This window comes from Solea senegalensis, linkage group LG20 (assembly GCF_019176455.1).
Source record: "Solea senegalensis isolate Sse05_10M linkage group LG20, IFAPA_SoseM_1, whole genome shotgun sequence".
Taxonomy (NCBI): Eukaryota; Metazoa; Chordata; class Actinopteri; order Pleuronectiformes; family Soleidae; genus Solea; species Solea senegalensis.
The window spans coordinates 6316775-6339919 of NC_058039.1; the positions used below are offsets into that span (position 1 = coordinate 6316775).

The 23145-nt window shown below is 43.9% G+C and overlaps 1 protein-coding gene across 3 annotated transcripts; it reads left to right on the forward strand.

Moving 5' to 3' along the window:
* Window positions 1-144: 144 nt before the first annotated feature.
* Window positions 145-22023, forward strand: LOC122786862 (adhesion G protein-coupled receptor B1-like). 3 transcript variants are annotated; one of them, XM_044053369.1, is made up of 32 exons: window positions 145-581; window positions 3182-4087; window positions 4938-5087; window positions 5178-5276; window positions 5422-5583; window positions 5906-6070; window positions 6953-7117; window positions 7214-7378; window positions 7493-7594; window positions 7687-7793; window positions 7927-8121; window positions 8287-8355; window positions 9290-9398; window positions 9888-10031; window positions 10123-10192; window positions 10416-10518; window positions 10939-10982; window positions 13065-13191; window positions 16282-16385; window positions 16518-16620; window positions 16762-16912; window positions 17030-17099; window positions 17201-17267; window positions 17372-17457; window positions 17621-17792; window positions 17908-18003; window positions 18123-18159; window positions 18347-18969; window positions 19067-19102; window positions 19217-19321; window positions 19579-19629; window positions 19870-22023. In XM_044053369.1, the coding sequence occupies exons 2-32, from the start codon at window positions 3385-3387 to the stop codon at window positions 20065-20067; spliced, it is 4578 nt and encodes a 1525-aa protein (XP_043909304.1). In that variant the 5' UTR covers window positions 145-581; window positions 3182-3384; the 3' UTR covers window positions 20068-22023. The 3 variants fall into 3 exon arrangements, with proteins under 3 accessions (XP_043909304.1, XP_043909305.1, XP_043909303.1); XM_044053368.1 differs by having other exon boundaries at window positions 146-581; window positions 18120-18159; XM_044053370.1 differs by lacking the exon at window positions 19579-19629 and having other exon boundaries at window positions 18120-18159.
* The last annotated feature ends 1122 nt before the right edge of the window (window positions 22024-23145 follow it).

Here is a 23145-nt window from a genome sequence, read left to right on the forward strand (position 1 = left end):
AGTGTGCCATCCACGCACTAACTCCATCATGAGGCAGGGAGGGGGGGGTGGATATATACATGCAGGAGCAGGCCACGAGCTACACTGAGACTGGATCCACTTGCAGTGCAAAGACCACAAGCAAGAAGACTCCGAAGCCGGGAGTAGAATTACCAACATTTATACTGGAGCTTAGAGAGAAAAAGACAAGCGATTCTGCGGACTGTCTGCTGGAGCTCCGATACAACCAATTTGTCACTCCGCTATAAGCCAGTTTCTCTGGATATAGCCACTAAAGAAAGTTGGTAGTAAACTCTTTGGAGTTTGGTTAGAGTCACATTATTTTTTCTTTGCTTGTGAGAGTGGACTGCACTGGAACTTGGGATCGACCCTTCGCGGTCGGGCTTGGACCTGGCGCATTCTTTCCGCCGCTTCGAACGCTGCGAAAGTTTTTGGCCAGAGCGCAAGATCTGAAGACTTCGAGCCGAGTCAGACTTTGAGATTCACTCAGCCGCTGCTGTGACCGAGTCCAGTGACGAGACACCTGGACGACGGGACAGAGAGCCGCTGACCGGTCTTCAAGCAACACTCACTTAGTTGAGGTAAGGAGAAGCGACGAGCCTTGTGTCTTTGCTTCTGCTTTATGTGTGAATTATTGTGCAATGTGTTCATGAGCGAAGCTGTAAAGTGATGATGAGTTTAAACTCTCAAGTTTCTGTTTTCACACTTTGAAACATTCATTACAGCTTCAACACTCACGGTTTCCATCATGTCTTACTGACTTCAAGTTTTTCCCTCTCTTATGTACAGCAGTTGTTAATCATGCTGGATGAGGCCATGTGAAAGTTAGTCTCATGCAACAGGTTGCATGACAACACGTTCTGACGTGCTTGTATCCCAAAGGCTGTGTGATTGTTTAGGTGTTTTCTTACAAAAAACTCAAACCATGTTTGTGCATTATATCATTCACTTCACTTCACTTTAAATGCCTGGTAAGTTGCACTACTTATCTGTAAGACCATGACTACACCTTATGAACAAGCACTACCACATTCTTCCCTGATGCCAGGGACTTAATATCAGCCATCTGCAGTGACTTGTTTGATTTAGCTGTCTGTTGCTTTTAGCTGCAAAGTGGTCAAGTTTCTTGCACATCATACATGCTGCGGGCACTGCAATAGAAAGAGCATGAGCAACTTGTGGATGAAGGATTGCTTGTTTAATAGCCACATTACTCTTCAACAAAAGAGAGGAAGTTGCAAAAGAGTGAGGTCAGAGTCTGCTTTTCTCTGTGTCTTCAACTGGACACACGCATGAAAGAAAATGCATCATTTCATAAGGAAAAGAAACATGTCTTGAGCCACAGACTAAAAATCTCAAAAGCTACAGCATAGACAGGGTATGACAACCATCAGATAAGGTCTTAATTTATTCAAACTTTAATAAGATTTATGTTGTTTTCATAGCTTTCTGGTGCAATTATGTTTCAGACATCCATCTGCAGTCTTGCTTCTCTTTTAATTATTGAAAGCCTTCAGCGACTGTGATGAGACGACAAAACTGTGCACACCAGCAAAAAGAGAGAGCAGATTGCCCATTGTTATTTTCAAGTTCTCTGCTGTGTTTCACACTGATCTGCACAAAAATAAATCCTGTCACCATAACAACAAACTGCGCACTCTGTAGGGTGCCTGCTTTGTAGAAATCGTCGTTGACGACAGCAAATTTAAAAAGCAAAAGAAAGGGACAAGAAAGTTGAGGCGGGGAAAAAAGGTGCGCGAGCACGTAGACAAACAGCAACAGGCACTCGAGAGTTCTCCCTCAACAGCTGGACCTCTCTCTCTCCACCATGCATCTCATCAGATTGCCATTCATGGTGCTTCCGGTTGTTGGGAGGCGGGGGAGTTGGTGCCCACCTACACAAAGCAGAGGTCTTTGCTGTGTTGTGTGCAGAGAGAAGAGGGTGACAGAGAGGGAGGGAGAGATGGTGAAAAGAAATGTGCGGATGGTAATTATTAAGTCTCTGCCTGAAAAGTGCAGGTGCCTCTCAAAGAGAACATCACAATAGGCATCAGTTGTGCTGCCATGTCTCTTCACTGCCCCTTTCACATGATTATTCACTCACTTTTACTTGCAGTCTTTTACAACAGACCTGAATCTTCCTTCATGCAAACATTATCCAATTCCTGATCACATCATTTGCACACATAATGATGATATCTGTGGTTTGTTCGGCAGACTCTTATTAGTGACAAAGGTAAGAATATGTCGCAGAGCATGAAAAGGCACACAAATATCCTGACATCTTGAGGAAAATGTTGCCGGGCAACAGGGTTTCCTTTACTGGCTTGAGATCCACAGAGCATCTCCCTTTACATTAGCCGCTCCTGTGGAACAGAGAGACCCTGACTGTGACTCGGGGGGCTCTCTCCAGGCAGGATTGGTCATTCAGAGACACGGGTCAGAGTCACTACAAATACAGTGAAGTGTTCACAAATTATCTTTGCAAGATGAGTTACATGGGAAAAGATTAAATGAGGGAAAATTGTTCATGCATTATTTGAATGCATGTAGCCTTCCTGCAGAGCAGCATTAAACATCCTGATCCAAGGAAGTTTAGGTGATTGCTGAAGTTACATTGTGCATGCACTTATGCAAGCATGATTGTCATTTGTCATTCTAGAAAAGTGTTTTATCTTTAATCAGTGGACTGTTGTGTGTGCAGGAAATAGTTCCACAGTAGTTGTTGAAATGCCACAGCAGGTAATGTAATCACACTTTCACCATGGTCACAGACGGACAATTTCTCCTGTTTACCACTCAAGAGGAGGAGTGTGTCGCACAAATAATGAAACTAATAAGCGTCTGTGGTTGCCGGTGGCAATGCATCTATGAACGTCAGACTGACGCACATGATTCACAGATCAGTTCACTGTGTGGGAGGAAGAGCAAGAGCTCGGAGATACTAGCCTTCTGTGAAGGACTGTAATTGCACTGCTAGAGCAATTATGTCCTGCAGATCTGGGCATTTAGATCATTGAATCTGCCTGAAACGCTATGATACTGATCAGAGGGCAAATCTCTGATGAATTTAAATTATTTGACAAATGCAATCCATGATCACTGTGACACATATGCAAAAAGGTTTCTTTGCACTGACAGATTTTTTCCTCCTCTTTTTTCATTCCTTATTTCTCTGCAGCGCCCTTTCTGATACAATTGACAGATTGTCTGAAGCTCAGAAATCAGTCCATCAGTTCTTCAGAGAGGTTGTAAAGATAAGTCAGAAGATCTGAAACAAGTGCAGTAACTTGCAACAAAGAAGTCAACGAAATAACCTTGGTGTAACCAGTAACCACAGAAGCACAGAAGAGAGCAGCAGCATCCTTGATCTCAGCTGACACAATGGCGTGGTCAGCTCTCACCGGCCCTTGTGTGGCCCTCCTCTTCCTCCTGTTTGGTTCGACCTCCAGCACTCCCTCTGGCCCAGCCTCTGCAACCTGTGCCACCCTTGAGCAGAGTCGTTTCTTTGGCGTATTTTCTTCTACAACGACCTTCCCTTCCTCACCATGCTCTTGGACCCTGCAGAACCCTGATCCTCGCCGCTACACAGTCTACATGAAGATTACCAAGCCCACCGACTCCTGCGTGCCCCGCCAGATCAGGACCTTCCAGTTCGACTCCTTCATTGAGACCTCTCGTACCTACTTGGGCATGGAGAGCTTCGACGAGGTGGTCCGGCTGTGCGACGCTTCAACCACTGTCACCTACCTGGAGTCAACCAAGCAGTTCCTGCAAATCCGCAAGGTGGCACCAAGGAATGGGCTGGAGTTTGTGGCAGAGGAGAGCGATATTAGTGATTTCAAGGCTGAATTCCTGGTTGTTGGGAAGAGGAACCCAAGTATGCCCGCCTGCCAGATGCTGTGCCAGTGGCTGGAGAAGTGCCTGTCAAGTAGCACCCATGATCATCCCTGTGGCATCATGAACACCCCCTGCCAGTGCTGGGAGGCCCCAAAGAGGAAACCAGGAAGCTGCTACAGGGGTGGCGTCTACGTTGAGAAATGTGTTCCTGTTCCCAAAGATAATGGACGTGATGCTGAGATTATCAGTGAGTTTGTTTTTATTTTCAAAGTAAACTTAAACTATAATTCCACCTGGTTTATCTATATTGAAACTAGCAAAAACTATGTAATCCCCAAGGTGTGGTGTGTTGTTTTGAACTGGCCTCCACGAGACTGGACAGTTGATGGGGAGATCATGTGCTTGAAGCTCACACAGCTCTGTAATCATTCTGTGATTACAAGGGATTAGGAGCTGCTGAAGTTAATGATCCATGTTTGTGGGACAGAGGCACAGACAGGGTGTGCACTCTGCCACCACAAAGCAATGAGAAGTAAATCAGAGTTCTTAAGGCCTAAGTGGCAGCACCACCTGAACTGCACACACCCACAGCTCTCTGATTTTCAGAGGTAGGCTTCTAGTGTTTAACACTTGGCAAGAAGTCAGGGCTTGGAGAGAGATAGAGGGCATGTCTGTGTGTTAGTTTGGGTGGGGAGGTGGGGAGAGCAGACAAGAGTACAAAGACCTCAGTCAACTGGCAGAGGAAATCGAAGTGCAGCACTCCTAGTCGTCATGGCAACCCACCTGACATCCTCACATACCACTCTGTCATGGTTCACATGGAGAGTGGTTAAAAGCGAACAATCACCATTTCAAATGGAACACCTATCGGCTTGAGTGCTCCCTGCTAACATAGAATTCTCCTTAGCTGCATTTAAAACAAATGTTATTTCCTGTTCTGACAAAGTTCATCAAGGCAGCATCTTTTGGGTCATGCTTTTGTGCAAAGAAAGTGGGAACTTTCAACTTCTCAACTTTTACACAACACAAATTCAATGACATTATTGTAGTTGTCATACAGTTTGCTCAAGCTTCTTCTCTCATGACCTCTTTTGCAGAGGGCTGGGCTGGTTGGGGCCGCTGGTCTGCATGCAGCCAGGAATGTGGTGGCGGAGTCCAGGTGCGCAGCCGAACTTGCCAGCCAGAGAACGACGTTTGTGAAGGAACAGTTGAAGAAGGGCGGGCCTGCAACCCTCAGCTCTGCATCGGTAAGCCTGCCTTTCATTTAGCTGCAAGCACTTGGCTGCAGATGGCTCCTATTGAGTGTGTTAATCGTGTAATTCTTCCAATTCTCTCAGGCAAAGAGCGCAACAGGAGCCAGGGTTTAGGGGCCATCATTGGTTTGAAGAGAGACGGAACTGCTGATTCCAACTATGGAGTTGTTGCAACCCAAACAGGTGACTTATTTGAGATCATTTATGTATTCACAATGCAAATTTTACACAAAAACTACTTTAAACACACAGTTTTTGAAGCATACCGATTAATCTTAATCAGTGCTGACTCTTTCTTATTCTTTATTTATTTATTTTTGCACATTAGATGCTAAGAATGATGAGTGGACCCCTTGGAGTTCATGTTCAGTCACCTGTGGGGAAGGCTGGCAGAGTCGTACCCGCGTCTGTGCTACTTCCTCCTTCACCACCCAGTGCATCGGACCCCTGCGCGAGAACAGGTCCTGCAACAACACAGCCGTCTGTCCCGGTGAGTGCCTGATGTATACTCGGATAAAGAGTAAAGAAAAAGTAAAAAAAAAAGTACTCTCTCACAAGAAGTGGAGGCAAGATAGTTACTTGTCAACTTTCACATAATGAGCTTTCAAGTATGGAAAGGAAGGTGCAATTCACTTTCAGCCAAATTATAGTTTTGATGTGTAGGATTGAGTGGAGGATTGCTCCACCTTGTGGAGGATTTACTGAAAGCCCCTGTAGTGCACACCCCACAGCTTGGTATTCTGAGTCAGAAAATTGCACCATTTTAAAACATAGTTTTGAGACAGTTCTTTTTTTTTTTTCTTCATGTGCAGTTGATGGTGCTTGGGATGAGTGGACCCCCTGGAGCCTGTGCTCATCCACATGCGGCCGTGGTTACCGTGACCGCACCCGCACATGCAAGCAGCCCCAGAACGGAGGACAGCCTTGCCATGGTCCTGCAAAACAAACAAAGTTCTGCAACATTGCTGTCTGCCCTGGTGAGTTTTACTTTGTAAAATAATTTTTTAATTGTTGATTTGCATTTAAGCACATGCAAATTATTATTTCTCATAACAACTGACTCTGTGATACGTGCCTCTTAACTGATTCACACTGAATAAGAGCCAATTAAACCAGTTATTGGCACCACCACTATCACAAACAACAACTGCAGTGGCAGATTGACATTACATCTGACACATCAACAGAATAAAAGCCTTTGTTGGCATGACTCAAAGTCTTTATAATAACTACTGACTCATACATTAGCCCGTTCTTTCCCATTCTGCCACCTACACGTGTGCTGAAAGGATTTCGCCCGTGTTTCACTCACAGCCTCGGTTGGTACAGTCAGTCCCATCTTCTTTTTTCAAAGAAGATGGTTCACAGTTCAAGAGATAGCTTTGTTGCAATTACATGTGGCCATCAGCAGATGTCACTGTACACTGCAGCTCGTTTACTTCCAGTGCACCTGTTAGGAGAAGTCAATGGGTCTTTTGAAAATGAAAGGCTAAGGAAATCGAGTCCTCCCTTAATAGCCCATTAAGCAAAGATATAAATTCTCTTTTGGCCAATTTAACATTGAAAATCCACACAGTTTTAAAGGGCAACGTGTAACAGCAATAGCTAATGATTACAAATTGAATGTGATCATCTACGACCGTCTAATGATAGGATAAACTTGATTTTAGGAAGGAAAGCACATGCAGTCATGTTTAAATGTCAGATAAGGTCCTCCATCTATTTTCCGTGAATTCATCTAACTTGAAATATTAATAAATCAGTGTTTTGCATCTCGATGCCCGTGACCTCGGAGTCTGTCTTGTCCTTGCTTGCTGCTCTAACTAAAATTGCATGTAAATTTCTCTGTCTCCCTCCAGTGGACGGATTCTGGAACGATTGGGCTGCCTGGAGTGCATGCTCTGCGTCCTGCTCCAACGGCACCATGCAGAGAACACGGGAATGCAACGGGCCATCCTATGGTGGCTCTGAGTGCCACGGCAGCTGGAAAGAGACAGCCAACTGCTTCCTGAAAGAATGTCCCGGTAAAGAAACAGAACCAAACTCCCAGATCTTTAAAACCACTTTCCAAATGCAATGTAAAAGCAGAATTCATGCTGTGAAATATTCTCTGTCTTTAGTTGACGGACGCTGGCATTCATGGAGCTCATGGGGCAGCTGCAGCAAGACTTGTGGTGGAGGCATTCAGCAGAGACAGAGAGTCTGTGAGGGGCCTTTCTTTGGTGGAGAACCTTGCCCTGGTGAAAAGGGAGAGCAGAGGCGTTGCAGTGAGAAGAGATGCCCTGGTTTGTGACTTCAATACAAAGCAATTCACAGCAGCATCTTCATTACAATATAGCCCGATAAGCAAATAAATTAGTTACAAATCATCATGTAGTATTTTTCTTCGAACCTTTCAGAGCCCCATGAGATCTGCCCTGAGCAACACACTGGAGATGTTGTTTGGAAGAAAACCGCAGCTGGAGACATGGCTGCCATTGCTTGCCCTGCTGATGCCTCAGGTGCGGTGACATTGAAGACCTCGCTTTCTTGGAGATGTTAATTGTTTGTTATGCCCATCACACCAGCTACAAGTACTTCCTTTCATTAACAGGTCTGATTCTGCGCCGGTGCTCTCTGGACGCTGTAGGTCTTGCCTCATGGGAGACTCCAACTCACATCAAGTGTGTCTCCAAGAACTATGAAAACATTCAGATGCTGGTAAGCCCTGCAAGACAAAGTGCCCTAATTAAAATGTTAAATATCTCCTCTGCCATGTTCTCATTTTACACTAATGTGGTCAAATCAGTAAGTGTCAGACATTCAGATTAACCTCCTGTCTCCTCTTCAATAGTCGAGGGACTACATCTCCAAAGCACAGATGGGGCAGAGCGTGGATGGGGTTGCTGAGGTGATTTCACGTCTGAGATTTTCCTCTGATGAAGGGACCAAGTACAGTGGTGACCTCTTAGCCATTATGGAAACCCTGAAGAACACCACTGAACTGTTCAACGGCTCCAGGCAGAGACTGAGTAATGCTGATGTTGTGGTAAGAGGAAATCCTGTGATTTTTTTAATTTTCAATTATGACACCTTATGCACATTTCTAAACGTGATATTATGAAATAGTCTTTCTCATGCCTCTCTGACCAAAATAGCTTCTAATAAAGCTGGATTTGGTTTCTTCTTACACCTCTGTCTTAATGATCTGCAGAATTACGTTCAGACCATCAGCAACCTGCTGAAGGAGGAACATCGTGACAAATGGGAAGAAGTACAGCTGGTAAGTGATAAGAATGTGTTTATGGGCTGGGGGGGGCACTCACAAGCGAACTTGTGAGATGAGCATTTCCTGGACAAAATTGTGGAGCGTTGATGGCGTACTTGAACTAGTTAACTCTCTGAAATGCCCTTTTACTCACTCAAACACAGCACGTAAGAGCAAAGAGAACATGACGTAGGAAAGAAAAATTAATTAAGCATTACTTTGTCTTGTTTGACCACCTGTTGACGTATTCCTTACCCCCTCAATATCCCTACACAAAGACGAGGGCATTGCAGAAAAGTTAGTGAACAAAAGACTTCCCTCTGCAGAGAGTAAATGCGTGTTTGTGCACACACTAACTGAATCACAGAGACCCCAGCAACTAGAGAAAGCAAACGGTCGAAGGTGACAACAAGAGAGAGCAGAGTGCGACTGAATCAGGGAGAATCACAACGCCCACTTTGCAGTCTGTGAGTTTCTATGCCATCCTACATACTGATGGCATTTGTAAAGGGACACAGACAGAACATCGCATCCAAGCACACACCTTGCGCCCACATCACTGCAGTTCTGCGTCAGAGACACGCAAGTCATGCAGCCCTCCCTTACACTGAATGAGAGGGAGAGGACGAAAAAACCTGTGTATGAATCAACAGCCTGCCCATTTATGGCCTTCAGGAAGTTGTGAGGTTGCATAGCAGCAAGAAGTGTGGCTTTTCTTTCTCTTTTTTTCCCTCCACTCTGCTGCTAAGCGCTCTGAAAGAATAAACTACAGTTTACTTCAGAGGAAATCCATATATGGAGCTCTCGTTTTGCAGCCACGTTTAAGTGCACAATTAAACCAATTTTGTCAATTGTGTATAATGATATGAGAGGAAATTGCCACTGCCCTTATCTTCCGTTTCCCTTTTTCTGACTCGTCCTCTATCTCTTTTCCCTGTTTTTAATCCAGATGGGTGCCAGTGTTAAAGAATTCTTCCGCCTGGTCGAGGACTTTGTGAACATGATCGGTCTGCAAATGAGCGGCTTCCAAGACGTTTATGAAGTGACCGAGAATTTTGGTGAGCATTGATTTCCTCTGTCAGCTCCTCATATCTAGTCAGGGTGATGTGTCCTTTCTCTGGCCAGAGAGTGCATCAATCTTAACCTCACCTGCGTCTCTGAGTCTATATAATCATCAGCAGCAGCAGCAGAATGCATCAGTTATCACTTGAACAGCGTGTCAAGTCCACCAGCTTTGCTCTGTCAGTTGTGCCATGTTATGCATGCGATTATGAGAATATTCCACAGAACACATGGCTTACAGAAACACTTCTGTCAAATACTGTAAGAGGAACTGTAATTCTCACACTCTGATTCACACTTGGTGACTTAGTGTAACTCTTTTTGGTTCCATGAACGTGACATTTTCACAGGATTGAGAGAGAAATGACTACTCACATGGTCAAGACACACATGACGTATGAGACAGAAAGTCTCCTTGGCAGCGTTTTCTTCATTTCGTTGACTGTTCACTAACAAAAGCCTCTGTCAATTTCTGTCCATCTCAGTGCTGAGCATCCACAAGCGCCCTGCGTCTGAGATCTCCAACTTCACCTTCCCTGTGAAAGGCTGGAGGGGCATGCTTGACTGGGTCAGGACCTCAGAGGAGAAGATTTCTGTGTCCCGTGATGCTTCATCCATTAAACAGACTGGTAAGGTCAAACAGACATCATTACTTTGAAGCTGATCAGCTGATGTTCCACTGTTGAATTTGACTCTAAACAGGCCATTTCTCCTTTCTAGATGGCAATGATGCTTTTGTGACAGGCATCGTCCTCTACAGAAACCTTGCTTCTATTCTGTCCTTGCAGAGGTAAATCAATTTTTCTGCGTTTGTGTGTATAGAACTGACTCGACATGAAGTATATTTTGTTGTCACAAGATGGCACCCTAGCTAGAAGATTTCTCTATTTTCTGCTGCAGTTTCTGTCTTAAATCTTTTCTATTCAGCCTCGCATCAAACCTTGAACTAAGTCAATATGCTCTAATGTCTCATTTGCACCAAACTGAGTGTGTAATGGCCTCATTTTCCACAGTAACTCCACCCTGCTCAACTCCAAGGTGGTGTCAGTGATTGTCAATCCTTCATCAACTCTCGTGTCCTCCCCAGTCGAGATCGAGTTCCCCCACCTCCACAATGTAAGTCCCCCCTAATTTAATGGAGTCTTCTGAAAAACATATATCAGCCTCCTCACGGGTGTTTGCTCGCTGCAGTGCACACAGAGCCTGACATTTTGTTGACATTTGCAGTGACCGTGTGACTTTTACAGACACTTGTGCCATTTGAAACCTGGCAAAAAATCACAGTATAACCAACTGATCAGTAGATGATGACGATGATGAGAAGTCACGTGCAGTAATTAGTCTCTGCAGCGAACAAAAACCTGTTTTGGTTTCATATTTGTATTGCGGAGGAGGGAGGCAAGAAATGCTGGCAGGTGGCTTGTAACTGTTGCTGTTGCATCTCACACGTTTATAGTATGGTGTCCCAACCTACACATTTCCCTCTGGTGTAGAGAATCCTGACACTGACTTTTCCATCTGTGTGTTCCTTTGCAGGGCACCATAAATGAGACGTGCCTCTCATGGGACGAGAGCGAAGCGTAAGTGTTGTTTTTCTTCATTGCTCACGTAACTGTTCCGTCCTGGCTGGTCTTGTCACATGGTTGTTGTTCATCCCCTCAATTATAGCCACAGTCCGTTCAGTCATGCATCTGTCACTGCATAGAAACATTACAACCCTCCCCTCCCTCTTTGGTCACGTAGTCACCAGACAGAGAGCAATAATGTTTCCGCCATTTCTGAATCATTTCAGACTGGAGAGGACAGAGCAACAACATGTTTGCCAGGGGCGCCGGGTCTCGCTCACTCGGCGGTCTGACATACTTAATGCAGACTTGCAATATGAAAACGTCCACTTAGTGACACTTCACTGCTTTTCTTAAAACATTGTCAGGAGGGAAAACTATACAGGCTACACTTATGACCGCACTCTATACATTAGGCAGTACGTTCATAGATTCATAGTAGCTTCCTACAGGACACACTAATCAGAATGTCAATGTACAGACAATAGCAACACTCCCTCACAGATGCTTGTGTGCATTTAAGTGACTTATGAAAGAAACGCCTAGTGGCCTGGGCTGGGATCCGTCAGCCCCCAGACTCAGTCTGTCCTCCTCAAGAATACACAGGTGCACCATTTGCATATAAATAGTTTTGCCCCCTACACACACAGACACACACACACACGTGCTGTCACTCTTTGTCCCATAAACCATAACAGCCACTGTCAAACTATAAGTAAAAGCAAAAAAAAGAGAGACCCATAGAAGAAAATGTAATTAACGTATACACATTCAGAGGGAGGCCAATGTGTGTGTGCCTCAATGCCTCAGTCAAATTACATTTTTTTGACAGTGGATGTGATTAATGGCAGGAAACAGACAGTGGTTCTGGCAGAAGGTCTGCTCGGGGCACAGTCAGGGGTCAAAGCTTGCTTGCAGACCTGCAAATGTTTGAGATTACTCTGATCACAGGAAGTGGTCGATTATCTTCTCTGGCCACTGAAATCTGATACAGATAGAACAGTGTGCATCCATTTGCAGCGCAGAATCAAAATACATATATTATTATATTTACTTTGAATTACACATGACCTTTTATCCCAGTATCTGCATTATATGACAACCTGACCACAGCACGCAGAACTGCCATTTTAGTTTTCCCCTGCAGCCGTCTGGAACAGGCTGGATGCGTTGGTTAGTCTGAGGATGCAGCTCATTGCCTTAACCTCCTCTCTGCTCTTTGCTCTCTGGCATCTGCTGCTGGTGCAGCCAACACAGAGGCAGATCTTTGGTTCTTAGAACTGAGCACTTAAGATTCAGTGATTTGTAGAAGTACATCTCATTTGAGAAAGCACCCATTATTGATTGTTTTTCCTACTGATCAGGCTTAGCACAAAATAAAAACATTTAATGGTAACATATAATTATGCATGTATATTAGGTTCAAAGAAGACAACTTCAATTTGATGTTGAAGAATCAAGCGCAGTGCAGACACACAATCATAATTCATATTGTCTTCACATTCACATCCTTCTTTTGAAAAGAGGGAACATGGTGTCCTTTGTCCCCATGCGTGCACTGGCCAAGTGTTGCCAATAATCCCGTGTCTACTGGGGGAAAGATAAACCATGATACAGATTATGCTAATATTGAGATTTATGAAGGCCTATCATCATTAATCATGGCACAGATGGCTATTAATCACATAAATGTGAAAGTCATTATCTAAGCTCCCTGAGATGCAAGTGAGCACCTCAGATTATATAAACCTATATGCTTTTATATATATACAGTATATGTGTGCTCTGCATGTTAAATAAAACATCAGAGCTACATCTTCATATGTATCAGTGCTGCTTTGACTCAGATAAGCAGAATATTGTATTTTATATATATATATATATATATATATATATATATATATATATATGTATGTATATATATATATGTATGTATATATATATGTATAGCCTATATACATATATATATAGCCTATATATTTAAAAGGTTCTATGTGTGTGAGGGGGGAAAAAAATCCCTTCACATGAGAGACTTGTCAGATCTCTCCTCTCCTGCTAACCCGTCGCTGCCTTCTTCTCCTCTCCTCCCCCGTGCAGTTCCTCTCTGCTTGGCTCTTGGTCTGCTCGGAGCTGCAGATCCGTCCCCGTTCATTCATTCAGAACCAAATGCGTGTGTGACAGCCCCTCCACCTTCGCCATTTTAGCGCGCGTCAACCTCGACTCGGTAAGTCTGCTCTTGTCCCTTTCTTTACAAAAATGTGAGATTTTGTGCGATGTTTTTTTTTTTTTCTATCCCTGTGTCTTGAATGTTATGGTGTGTGTGTGTGAATGCGGTGCAGTGTGGACTTTGTTTTTGCTGCTGCTGAAGACAGCGCTGCCTCTTTGTCTCCGTGCAGGTGTCGCTGCTCGATGCCCCGTTTTTATTGACCGCAAAACAAAACGACCAACGTGTTGATGATGTGCAGGAATTTTGCACTTGCGACTCACAATTAGGACACTAACACTGACATGCATACTGGCATGTTGTCGATGTTTTTTTTGTTGTTGTTTGTCGGGCAACTGCAGCAGTGGAAAACAACTGGTGCAGCTGCTTGCGCGAAAACATTTATTGCAGATTGTATAACAATCGGTTGCAAGAAAAATTAAATTATTTATGTGTTTTATGATGTATAGTTTAATTACATTTGACATCAATACATACAGATTGAATACACAGGGACAGAGGGTGTGTGCATGGTTTGAGCACAAAAAGAAAATCTTATTATGCGCAAAAAGACAATGTGTAATGTCCCCCCCCGACTGTGTTGCCTCTAAAGCTGCTCCTCTTTAGTTGCCGTGGCAACGGCTTCTGCAGGCAAACTCGGCCTGTGTGATTTTTTTGATAACTGAGGTGCTGTGGGGAAAAAAAAAACACACTCACACCACCTCCCTCCCCTCCCCTCTTCACAGCCCCCCAGGACAGAGGAAATGTTCTGTCTATCTCTGCTGTGCATGTGACTGCTGCTGCTGCTGCACAGAGAAGACAGTCAACAGATGTTCGTTAGTGTGAGGAAATGTACATCTGCAATTATTTTTTATTCCCTCCTTTCTTCTGTTCGCCGTGCATTCAGTGGCAAGACAACTGAACTCAATCTGGGCTGCGGTGTTTTTCTTCAGCTGAAAAATCAATTCAGTGTGTAACCTGCTGTTTACATCCTACATTTGATTTGTCTTGCCGATGTCAGTCTGAACAGCGCCACCTATAAACCTTTGTTCCTTCCAGCCTCCCATGACAGTAAAAAGGCAGCTGCGCCAATCAATCCGTCTGTCAGTATCTCTGAATTCTCCATTACGTCCAACACATCTCTCCTCCTTCCTCTTCGGACACAGAGACTTAAAATGTCAGAGAGGAGGACCAATGAGACATAGACGTCTGGTCATGCATTGATGGTTCCTCCCACTTCCCTATCCGTCCCTTTGATGTGGACATTTTTAATAACACCACACTGCAAATCATATGAGCAATTTCAGAGATGCAGAGAGAAGGGAGTCAGGAGACGTGAAAAACGGCCTCATACTGCAGTGTGTTAGCGCTTATTCAAGTTAGTGTAGGTTCAAGACTCCAGTGTTGGAAACATGATGGTCCAGCATCTGCTGTACATAGATTTTTACAGCAGATGCTCTTTACCACCAATTTAAAATGAAAAACGTGAATGTTTAAGGGTTTCCACGTACATTTTTCTTCCTTTACCCGCTTCACATTTCTTTAAAATTACACGATTCAGTCAAGGACGTGCTTTATATTTAGGTCAAACTGGCTGTCTGTCTTCACTCAGAAGCCCATGGTGCAATCGTCAACCCAGATACAGAGACTGGGAAGAGACAGAACAGAACAAACTCTGTTTTTTTCTTTCCTCAGATAAAGGTTGAAGCAAAAAGACATCTCACCGCTCTGCTATCTGCCATCTGTTCCGCCGTGCTTCTGATGTAGTTGGATAGATTTTTAAACAAATTTTCCACAGTAAATTAGTCTTTGGCCGCCATAGGCTGGCCCTCACCAGCTGTGCTTTGATATCAGTCGCGTCCATGCAGATCACATATTGAGATGGAGAGGAATAATCCTTCAAGGCTCAGTGTAGTGCCATTTAAATCCTGAGACACTATCAAGAATGGTAGAAGTATTAGATGCGCTGCCTCACACACTTGTAAGATCAGAATTTATGTCCGTCATAAATCACACGAAGGCCAAAGTGGTGTCTATTTCTTTCCCCTCTAGCTGTGCTAATTTGATACCTGCAGATTTATTATATTTCAGGACATTTTCTCACTCACCTTTTGGAGCCACCTCGCTCTTTCTCACCTGCCTTCCTCTCAGCACATTTCCAAAATTATAATCACACCATATCAAGGATCTCCTCATCACACGCTGTGGGGTGATGACAGATCAGACGTGTGGAATTAACTCAAAACCTTATCAAAGCCTCCTGAGAAGGTGCGAGACAGACAAATGTGATGGAGGCAGTGAAAGCACACATATAGATAGCGTGAGATTTGTGAAGTCTTAAGCAGCTGAGATTGTGTGTGCACAAGTGACCCATCAGCGCTCCAGGTGAACGAGCAGCAGGGAAGACAGGCATAAGACGGTCCATGCTCCATTTCCTCCACCAGAGGTTCAGTGCCAGGGCGATTTGAAACATGGGATGGTCACCGCTGCCAACGGTGGCAAGCGCTAAGCTGCTGTCAGAGATCAGAAGGGCAGGTGGTGGCAGATTAATGCACAGGTGATAATGGTCCACCTGTTTCACTCCTGCAGCAGGGGTGTGAGCAAGGAGCTGCTATTTGGCACCAAAACACCAACATGGTGGGAAAGTGTTATCAAGAGAATAGCAAAGAATAGCTCAGGATGTCTGTCAGTGATTAGAAGGTTGCTGTGACATCTCAGACTAATGATTCAATACAGCAGTCCTCCTGAACTGCCCCTGGGACTTGAACAACCCCCCAGCTCAGTGGATGGAGATCTATGTGCAGTATCCTGCTCGCCTCATTTGCTGGCTAAAAAGCTCAATGGAGAAACGCAGTGACCCTGACCATTTGTTTAGTTTGCCGCTCCATCTTTCTGACATGTTCACCTTGGGGTCACCTTGCCTCATCCATGGCCTGATTGTGCCATTCAGCTGTTTGCCTACAGGGAGCCGTCTGCTGTTCCAGATACCACACACCCAGAGGCTTCACTAGTGTGTGTGTGTGTGTGTCACAGTGCTGGTTTTCTCTCTTCATGTATGTGTGTTTGATATCAGCTCTAAGAGACATGTTTGGTCTTGTCTTCTCTCTGTAGATCATGGACAAGGCACTGCTCCCATCCGTGACTCTCATCGTTGGCTGTGGGGTCTCCTCCCTCACCCTGCTGCTCCTCATCATCATCTACGTCTCTGTGTGGAAGTAAGTAAACCTTTGAGCTCAGTCTCGCCATTTCAGCCTATATCTATATATGCTTTGTGCTCCGGTTTCTCTCTCCTCTCACAAATCCCCAGCTAACCTTATTATTTTCTTCTCCCCTTTCAAAAACTCCAGGTACATCCGCTCTGAGCGCTCCGTTATCCTCATCAATTTCTGCCTCTCCATTATATGCTCCAATGCCCTCATTCTTGTCGGACAAACTCAGGCTCGCAACAAGGTAAGAAGCTCCTCTAGCCAATCCTAACCTCTCTCTAAACCCTTCTGAGACTTGCTGCTTTGGGGTCTTTGGGTAGCAGTGCCACTGACACAGATTTCTCATCTTTCCCCTCCACCTTTGCTTCCTCTCACTCTCCCACAGGTGGTGTGCACTCTTGTGGCTGCTTTACTGCACTTCTTTTTCCTCTCCTCCTTCTGCTGGGTGCTGACAGAAGCTTGGCAGTCCTACATGGCTGTCACTGGTCGTCTGCGCAACCGCATTATCCGCAAGCGCTTCTTGTGCTTGGGTTGGGGTAAGAGCACTTAAGTTTCCTCTCTTCTGTCCCTTCTTTTCCTCTTCTTTTGCATTTCTTTTGTCTGTGTTCATGTGCTAATGTTTTCTGTTTTATGTGCATGTTTTCATCTTACAGGCCTTCCTGCACTGGTGGTTGCTGTGTCAGTGGGTTTCACAAAGGCTAAGGGATATGGCACTGTCACCTAGTAAGTCGAGCCTCAATTATTATCATATTTATCTATCGATTTATCCTGAGATTTCCATCCCTGAGCTCAAAATTAAACCTCTCCCCCCTTTGTTTTTATAGTTGCTGGCTGTCTCTTGAGGGCGGACTCCTCTACTCATTCGTTGGCCCTGCTGCAGCTGTTGTTTTGGTGTGTATCCTGACTTTCCCAGTCCTTCGCAATACACAGTCTCTTTGTAAATGAATTATCTATTATTACATTTTCTCATCCATGTTTGTTTTTCTTACAAACAGGTGAATATGGTCATTGGTATTCTGGTCTTCAACAAGCTGGTATCCAAGGACGGCATCACCGATGTGAAGCTGAAGGAGAGAGCTGGGTAGGTCTTATTGATCTCCTCTGTACACCTGAGTATTGCTCTTATTGCCCACATTACAGGCATATTGATGATGTGAGAGAATAGATCTCTGCCAGTAGAGAAATATTGCAGAGCCACCTGTATGAGCCTGTTGAGTCGAGCCTTGTTGTTTCTTTTTGTGCAGTGCATCACTGTGGAGCTCCTGCGTGGTTCTGCCTCTCTTGGCCCTCACCTGGATGTCCGCTGTCCTGGCCATCACCGACCGCCGCTCAGCCCTTTTCCAGATCCTCTTTGCCGTGTTCGACTCTCTGGAGGGCTTCATCATTGTGATGGTTCACTGCATTCTGCGTAGAGAGGTAAAAGAAAACATTTAGATGAGATGAATAAAACGGAAATTAAAGTTGTTTATGAAGTTATGTGTGCTGGGTACAGAAATTCCTGACTTTTTTTTCCCCTCGCTCCATTCATTAGGTTCAAGAAGCTGTAAAGTGCAGAGTAGTGGATCGCAAGGACGATGGCAATGGAGACTCTGGCAGTTCCCTTCACAATGGCCACACCCAGCATATGGTAAATTTCTTGGCTTATTGCCTTTTTAATGTCTTGAGTGCCTCTTGTATTTTACCCCCAAATGGATATGTGCTTACATTAAGCACTGAACGAACATTCTTTTATTCTTTTATCAGCAGTCTGAAAACGAAAAGGATGGAGATTCAAGCAGACAAGGTAAGCACTTTTACATCCACTTTTTTCATGCCCTTAACCATTTTTCCATTTGCATTTCCATATCTATTAGTTTGGCACTTAAAACATCTGGTCATGCATAAAAAGAGAACATATTTAATTAGCCAGTATTTTAGATGTGAGATGGTTCTTTATTATGTTTTAACATTTGCACCATTTGTATTACAAGGAATGAAAAGCTCCTCCGAAGAGAAGATGCCTCCTCCACAGATGCCTCTTCCCATGGGCTCCAACTTCCACACCCTGCCATCCAACCCCAGTAAGAGCCACATGCAGGCCGTTCCCGAATATTCCAGCCACACACTCACCCTGAAGAGAGAGAAGAGCAGGCTGGCGGGTGGAGTGGACCCAACCTGCGGGAAACCTGTGTACGTGTGCGAGGGAGAGCTCTTCAAGCAGCTTGATGCCGATCTTGCTCGGGCTCAGGTGGAGGGCAGCATGTCTGATGGCAGCGGCTACGTCCTCATGCCCAACACTACCTCCACCCTGAGGTCCAAGCCCAAAGATGACGCAACAAAATACAACATCAGCGTGGACCAGCTGCCACAGGCCAGACTGATGCACCTTGGTGGGCCCTTTGCTGAGCCCCAGGCTGCCTTTGGGATCAAGACAATTCCTTGTGACCAGGTCAGCGTGTCGTATTCAGAGAGAGACTCGCCCATCCAGAACATCCACAACATGTCCAGTGAGTCTCACATCACCCACAGTAGCCTGGAGAACACCTTCGAGTCTATGAACTCCATGATGTCCAAGAGTGAAACCATCTCCACGCTCTCCATGAGCTCCTTGGAGGTAGGTTCAATGAAATCATTTGATCAAATACTTGTGCACCTTTTTTTAAATTGATCTGACATTAAACCAATTTTCTTTGCATGTCTTTTCTTCACAGAGACAGAAATCCCGATATGCTGAGTTGGACTTTGAGGTGAATATTGTTTGGCTATTATCTCTGCTTAAGATAATAAGAATTGCATAAAATACATAGCATATGAAATGTGCAATACCAATTCTAAATCATTCCTTTCTTTGCTCCCTAAAGAAAATTATGCACACAAAGAAACGGCACCAGAACATGTTCCAGGACCTAAACAGGAAGCTACATCATGCTGAGAAGGATAGAGAGTCACCTGCTTCTGACAGCAAGGTAACACATCATTCTGAAAGCATTTTCTTCCATTTCCACTGACACTCATTTCCAGGTCATGCAAAAAAAGAAAAAAAAGAAAAAAAAAATACAACAGAGGCAACATTTTATATACTTATATACATATATATATATATATGTACTGTATATACACAACGGCCTTACAAAACAACCAGTGATCTATGTATTAAACTGTGGTTGTTGTTTACATTGAGGTCAAATAAATAAAGATTTATTTTCTTCCTTCCTTCTTATAGTCTGTGAGATGGAGTGTGTCTTCTGGTGGAAGTGACAAAACGAACCACAGCGTGAGTGTTTATATACAACCTCACACATACCTCAAAGTTGATGTCTATAAATGAGACATACCATCAGATATTACACTTGCCTCAAGGCAGAATAATTTCCCTGAATGACAACATGTCTTTCATCATTAGAAAATCCCTTTTGATGCAATGAAATCCATTACATTTTGATTAAATCTGGAATTGCTCTGTTGCTGATGAGAGACACCAGTGCTTAAGTGGCTCCTCCTTGTGCTTCAACAGGACAAACAGCAGGCACCACTGGAGAGACCATGGGAGGGAGTCCGGGGAATACCACAGTCACCTCCAGCATGGGTGCGCAAAGACATGGAGCCCCTAGCTGCCTCGCCTCTGGAACTGCACTCTGTGGATTGGGAGAAAACCGGCACCACTATTCCTTTAGTGGGGCAGGACATTATCGATCTGCAGACAGAGGTCTGAGGGGAGGAGGGGGTCTGGCAAAGCCACCTGATTTCACCTCAGTCACCTTTTTGGGTTGGGAAAGTAATCCTTTATGGATAGAGTAGGGGATACCAAGAAAGGGGGAAAGTGAGAGAGTAGGCCCCAGAATCAGTGTCTTCAAAGCCTTATCCAGAGCAGGAAATAACAGAGGGCGAGATGGAGGAGTGACGGTGAAGATGGGATGTTTAATGTAGCTTCTCTGTGTGGACCTCACTCTTGTCACAGTGCTCTGAAGGGCATAGGGGTTAGTGGAATGAACAGTGATCTCCTTGGATCCGGACCGGTTCCATTAGGCTTCACCGGGAGTTTCGTGAACCCTTTTGCCTGGGTTTCAGAAGATGTGGTCAACATGTCTGTGTTTCTTTTTCCTTCAACTCAACTTTGAAGAAAAATCTAATGATACTGAAACAGTGCATCCTCCCCGTTTCCCGGAAGGAACGACTGCAAAACTTTCGGCTGCTTCTCGGCCAGCCTGGTTCCAAATTAGGACAAGGCATGAGAGCAAAGGGACCAGTTTCATGTTTGGAGTCCAACACTCGGGCACATTGTGTGATGGGCACACACATTTTAGCTTCACACCGTTGATTATTTATTCATTTCTTTTTCAGTTTTTCAGTTTGTGTGTTTATTTGTACTGATTCGTACCTGAAACTGCTACAACAGAACTGAATATGCTGATATTGTTTCTCTCTCTGCTGTTTTCCATCAGGATTTGTAATGCTCTAATGATTACCGTCAGTGTTCAGTCTATTACTGTTGTTGTCCCTTTTGAATTCATTTGAATTTCTATTCACCTTATGACTGTCAGGCACAAGTTTTATTATTTTTTGTTCTTTTACATAACAATTCTATTGGCTCCAAGAGAAGAAAAAAGGATCCAGTTCATCTGAAATGTGTTCTAAGCCCATATGGACTGCATCGGGACAAACATAGTGAGTGGTGATGGAGGTAGTGGTTCAATACCCAACATGTCCTGGTTTCTCCAGCATTCTGCTTCTATACCAAACACCAGCACCAGGACGAACACAGACTCTCACACAGGAAGAGCAGTGCACTCTGGGAAACGCTGTGTGGAAATGTGAGGAGGTGGTGGTGGACAACACGCCTCCTCCTCTCAGCTGGCACAAGAGGCAGGCTCTTCCATGTCGCATATATATGGATTCAAGAGGGTCAGTGAGACCTTTCATCATCGCCCTTTTGTTTCTCAGCCTTGCAGGACTCTTGGAGCAGGCAGAGGCTCCTGGCACTAATACGACTTCCTGCCCAGTGCCAGGTCCTCAAGACTTCAACACATTTGTGTTTTAGCCATCAGTGTGAAATAGTGCAATATGATGGGATGCTTGATGCTCAAGCAAGACTGATATTGTGATTTAGGCAGGAGTTTTTTCTTACCAATGTTTCAAAACTTTTATACCATCTTCCTCATATTTACAGAGCATATAGATGCTTTATGAGAATAGTGTTTAACAAATCTGTTATAGTAATTCAAGGAATTTATTTGCTAGAGATTTGTTAGCACAACACTCCATATTTGGAGCTGTGACAGGTAGATAATTGTACTTCTATAAAGTCAACATTATATTGAGTGAATGATAGCCTATGAATATCTCTAAACTGTGCTTCGGGATATCTGTAATTACTCTCCGCTGTGTAGCGAGGAGTAAACGAACCTCATGTCTTCTGTAACAGTGCATTTTTGATAACTTTGTCAGTACCTGATCAGTATTTATTACCAGCTAATTGCCCTGTCCCTCCAAATTCGTCTGTCTTTCCCACAGCCTGAGTCATACCTCGAGTTACTCGTATTGAATACCCATTTGTATCTCCTTGTCACGACTTTGTTTTTTATGTTCTGTCTTTACCTTCGGTAAATGTACAGTTTTCACAGCACAAAATGAATGTGATTTATTTCTAATAAAAAGATATCTAATATTACATGAAGATTGTGGTCCACACTTATTGACCAGTAAGCATAGTCATACATTTACACAGATTTAGAACAAATAAACCGGGATGACGATCTGACAGCCAGTATCTAAAACCGAGAAGCGAGTAATCACCTAAAAATAAAGTTAAAAACAAAGATAAATAAACTAAAAATACAACAGTGTGTATAAAGAGATATAAATGTCACATTAAAGTCTGTGGCAAACATGTCTCTCTATATATAGCTGTGATTTGCAGGACAGCAAATAGCAAACTCTGATGAAAGAAGTGTAGTCCTCTGTTCTTATTGACAAATTGTTAGAGGAAGAAAATGTCTTAGAAGTTGAGTAATGACCAAACAAATTAGACAGATTCCAGAATATGACACTGCCCTCTTTAGAAAGAGGAAGTCTTATCATTTTAAATTTAGTTTTACCCTCTGTGTCTATGACTCTGCATTTCCTCTCATCCATAATCCATTCTTCAATTTAATTGAACAAATGTGCGGTAATTCTGCTGCAAGGCACGAGCAAAGGGAGATTTACATCATCCTTTTATTGAGCTCTGCTCATTTTTTGAGGTCAGCTGGAGAGCAGACCAGTTTCAGTGCAAATGGAGATTTACTATATGGTGCCATTTTCACAGCATTCCATACTTGTTAGCAAGATGGGGTTTCACAGTGATTCTGCTTTGAGAACACTGCTTGCTAATTTATTTTCACACCAAACGTCATGAGCAATGTCTGCACAGTCTGTGAGTGACAATTCAGAGCTCATACTGAAATATGATTCTGGAGAATACAATAGAGTCACTGTCTGTATCTCTCTAGCTATGATCTGCAGAAAGTTGCAACCAGTGAGCAAGATAGACCGATAAATAGACAGGTGTTCCCTAATTCAGATTAAATCATATCTGAATGCTGAATACATAAACACAGAGTGTTTGTATAAAAAGGCCCAGACTATTGCAACTGCAACCCTCATATGTAGGATAAAGTGGTGGAAAATGGATAGATGGATAATACGGAAAAGGACACAGCCTCTCTCTCCTCAGTAATAATTAGTATGCAGATGTCATGTCTGTGTTAGTGTGAATCCCAATGCTAATAACATCCTAAAGCTGTCAATGACT

Excerpts from the sequence above, each read along its gene's own strand:
- LOC122786862 (XM_044053368.1), top strand. The coding sequence starts at position 3,385 with ATGGCGTGGTCAGCTCTCACCGGCCCTTGTGTGGCCCTCCTCTTCCTC. Across the intron at positions 8,356-9,289 it reads AATGGGAAGAAGTACAGCTG|ATGGGTGCCAGTGTTAAAGA; the intron begins GTAAGTGATAAG and ends TTTTTAATCCAG. Across the intron at positions 18,004-18,119 it reads ATGGCCACACCCAGCATATG|CAGTCTGAAAACGAAAAGGA; the intron begins GTAAATTTCTTG and ends TTCTTTTATCAG.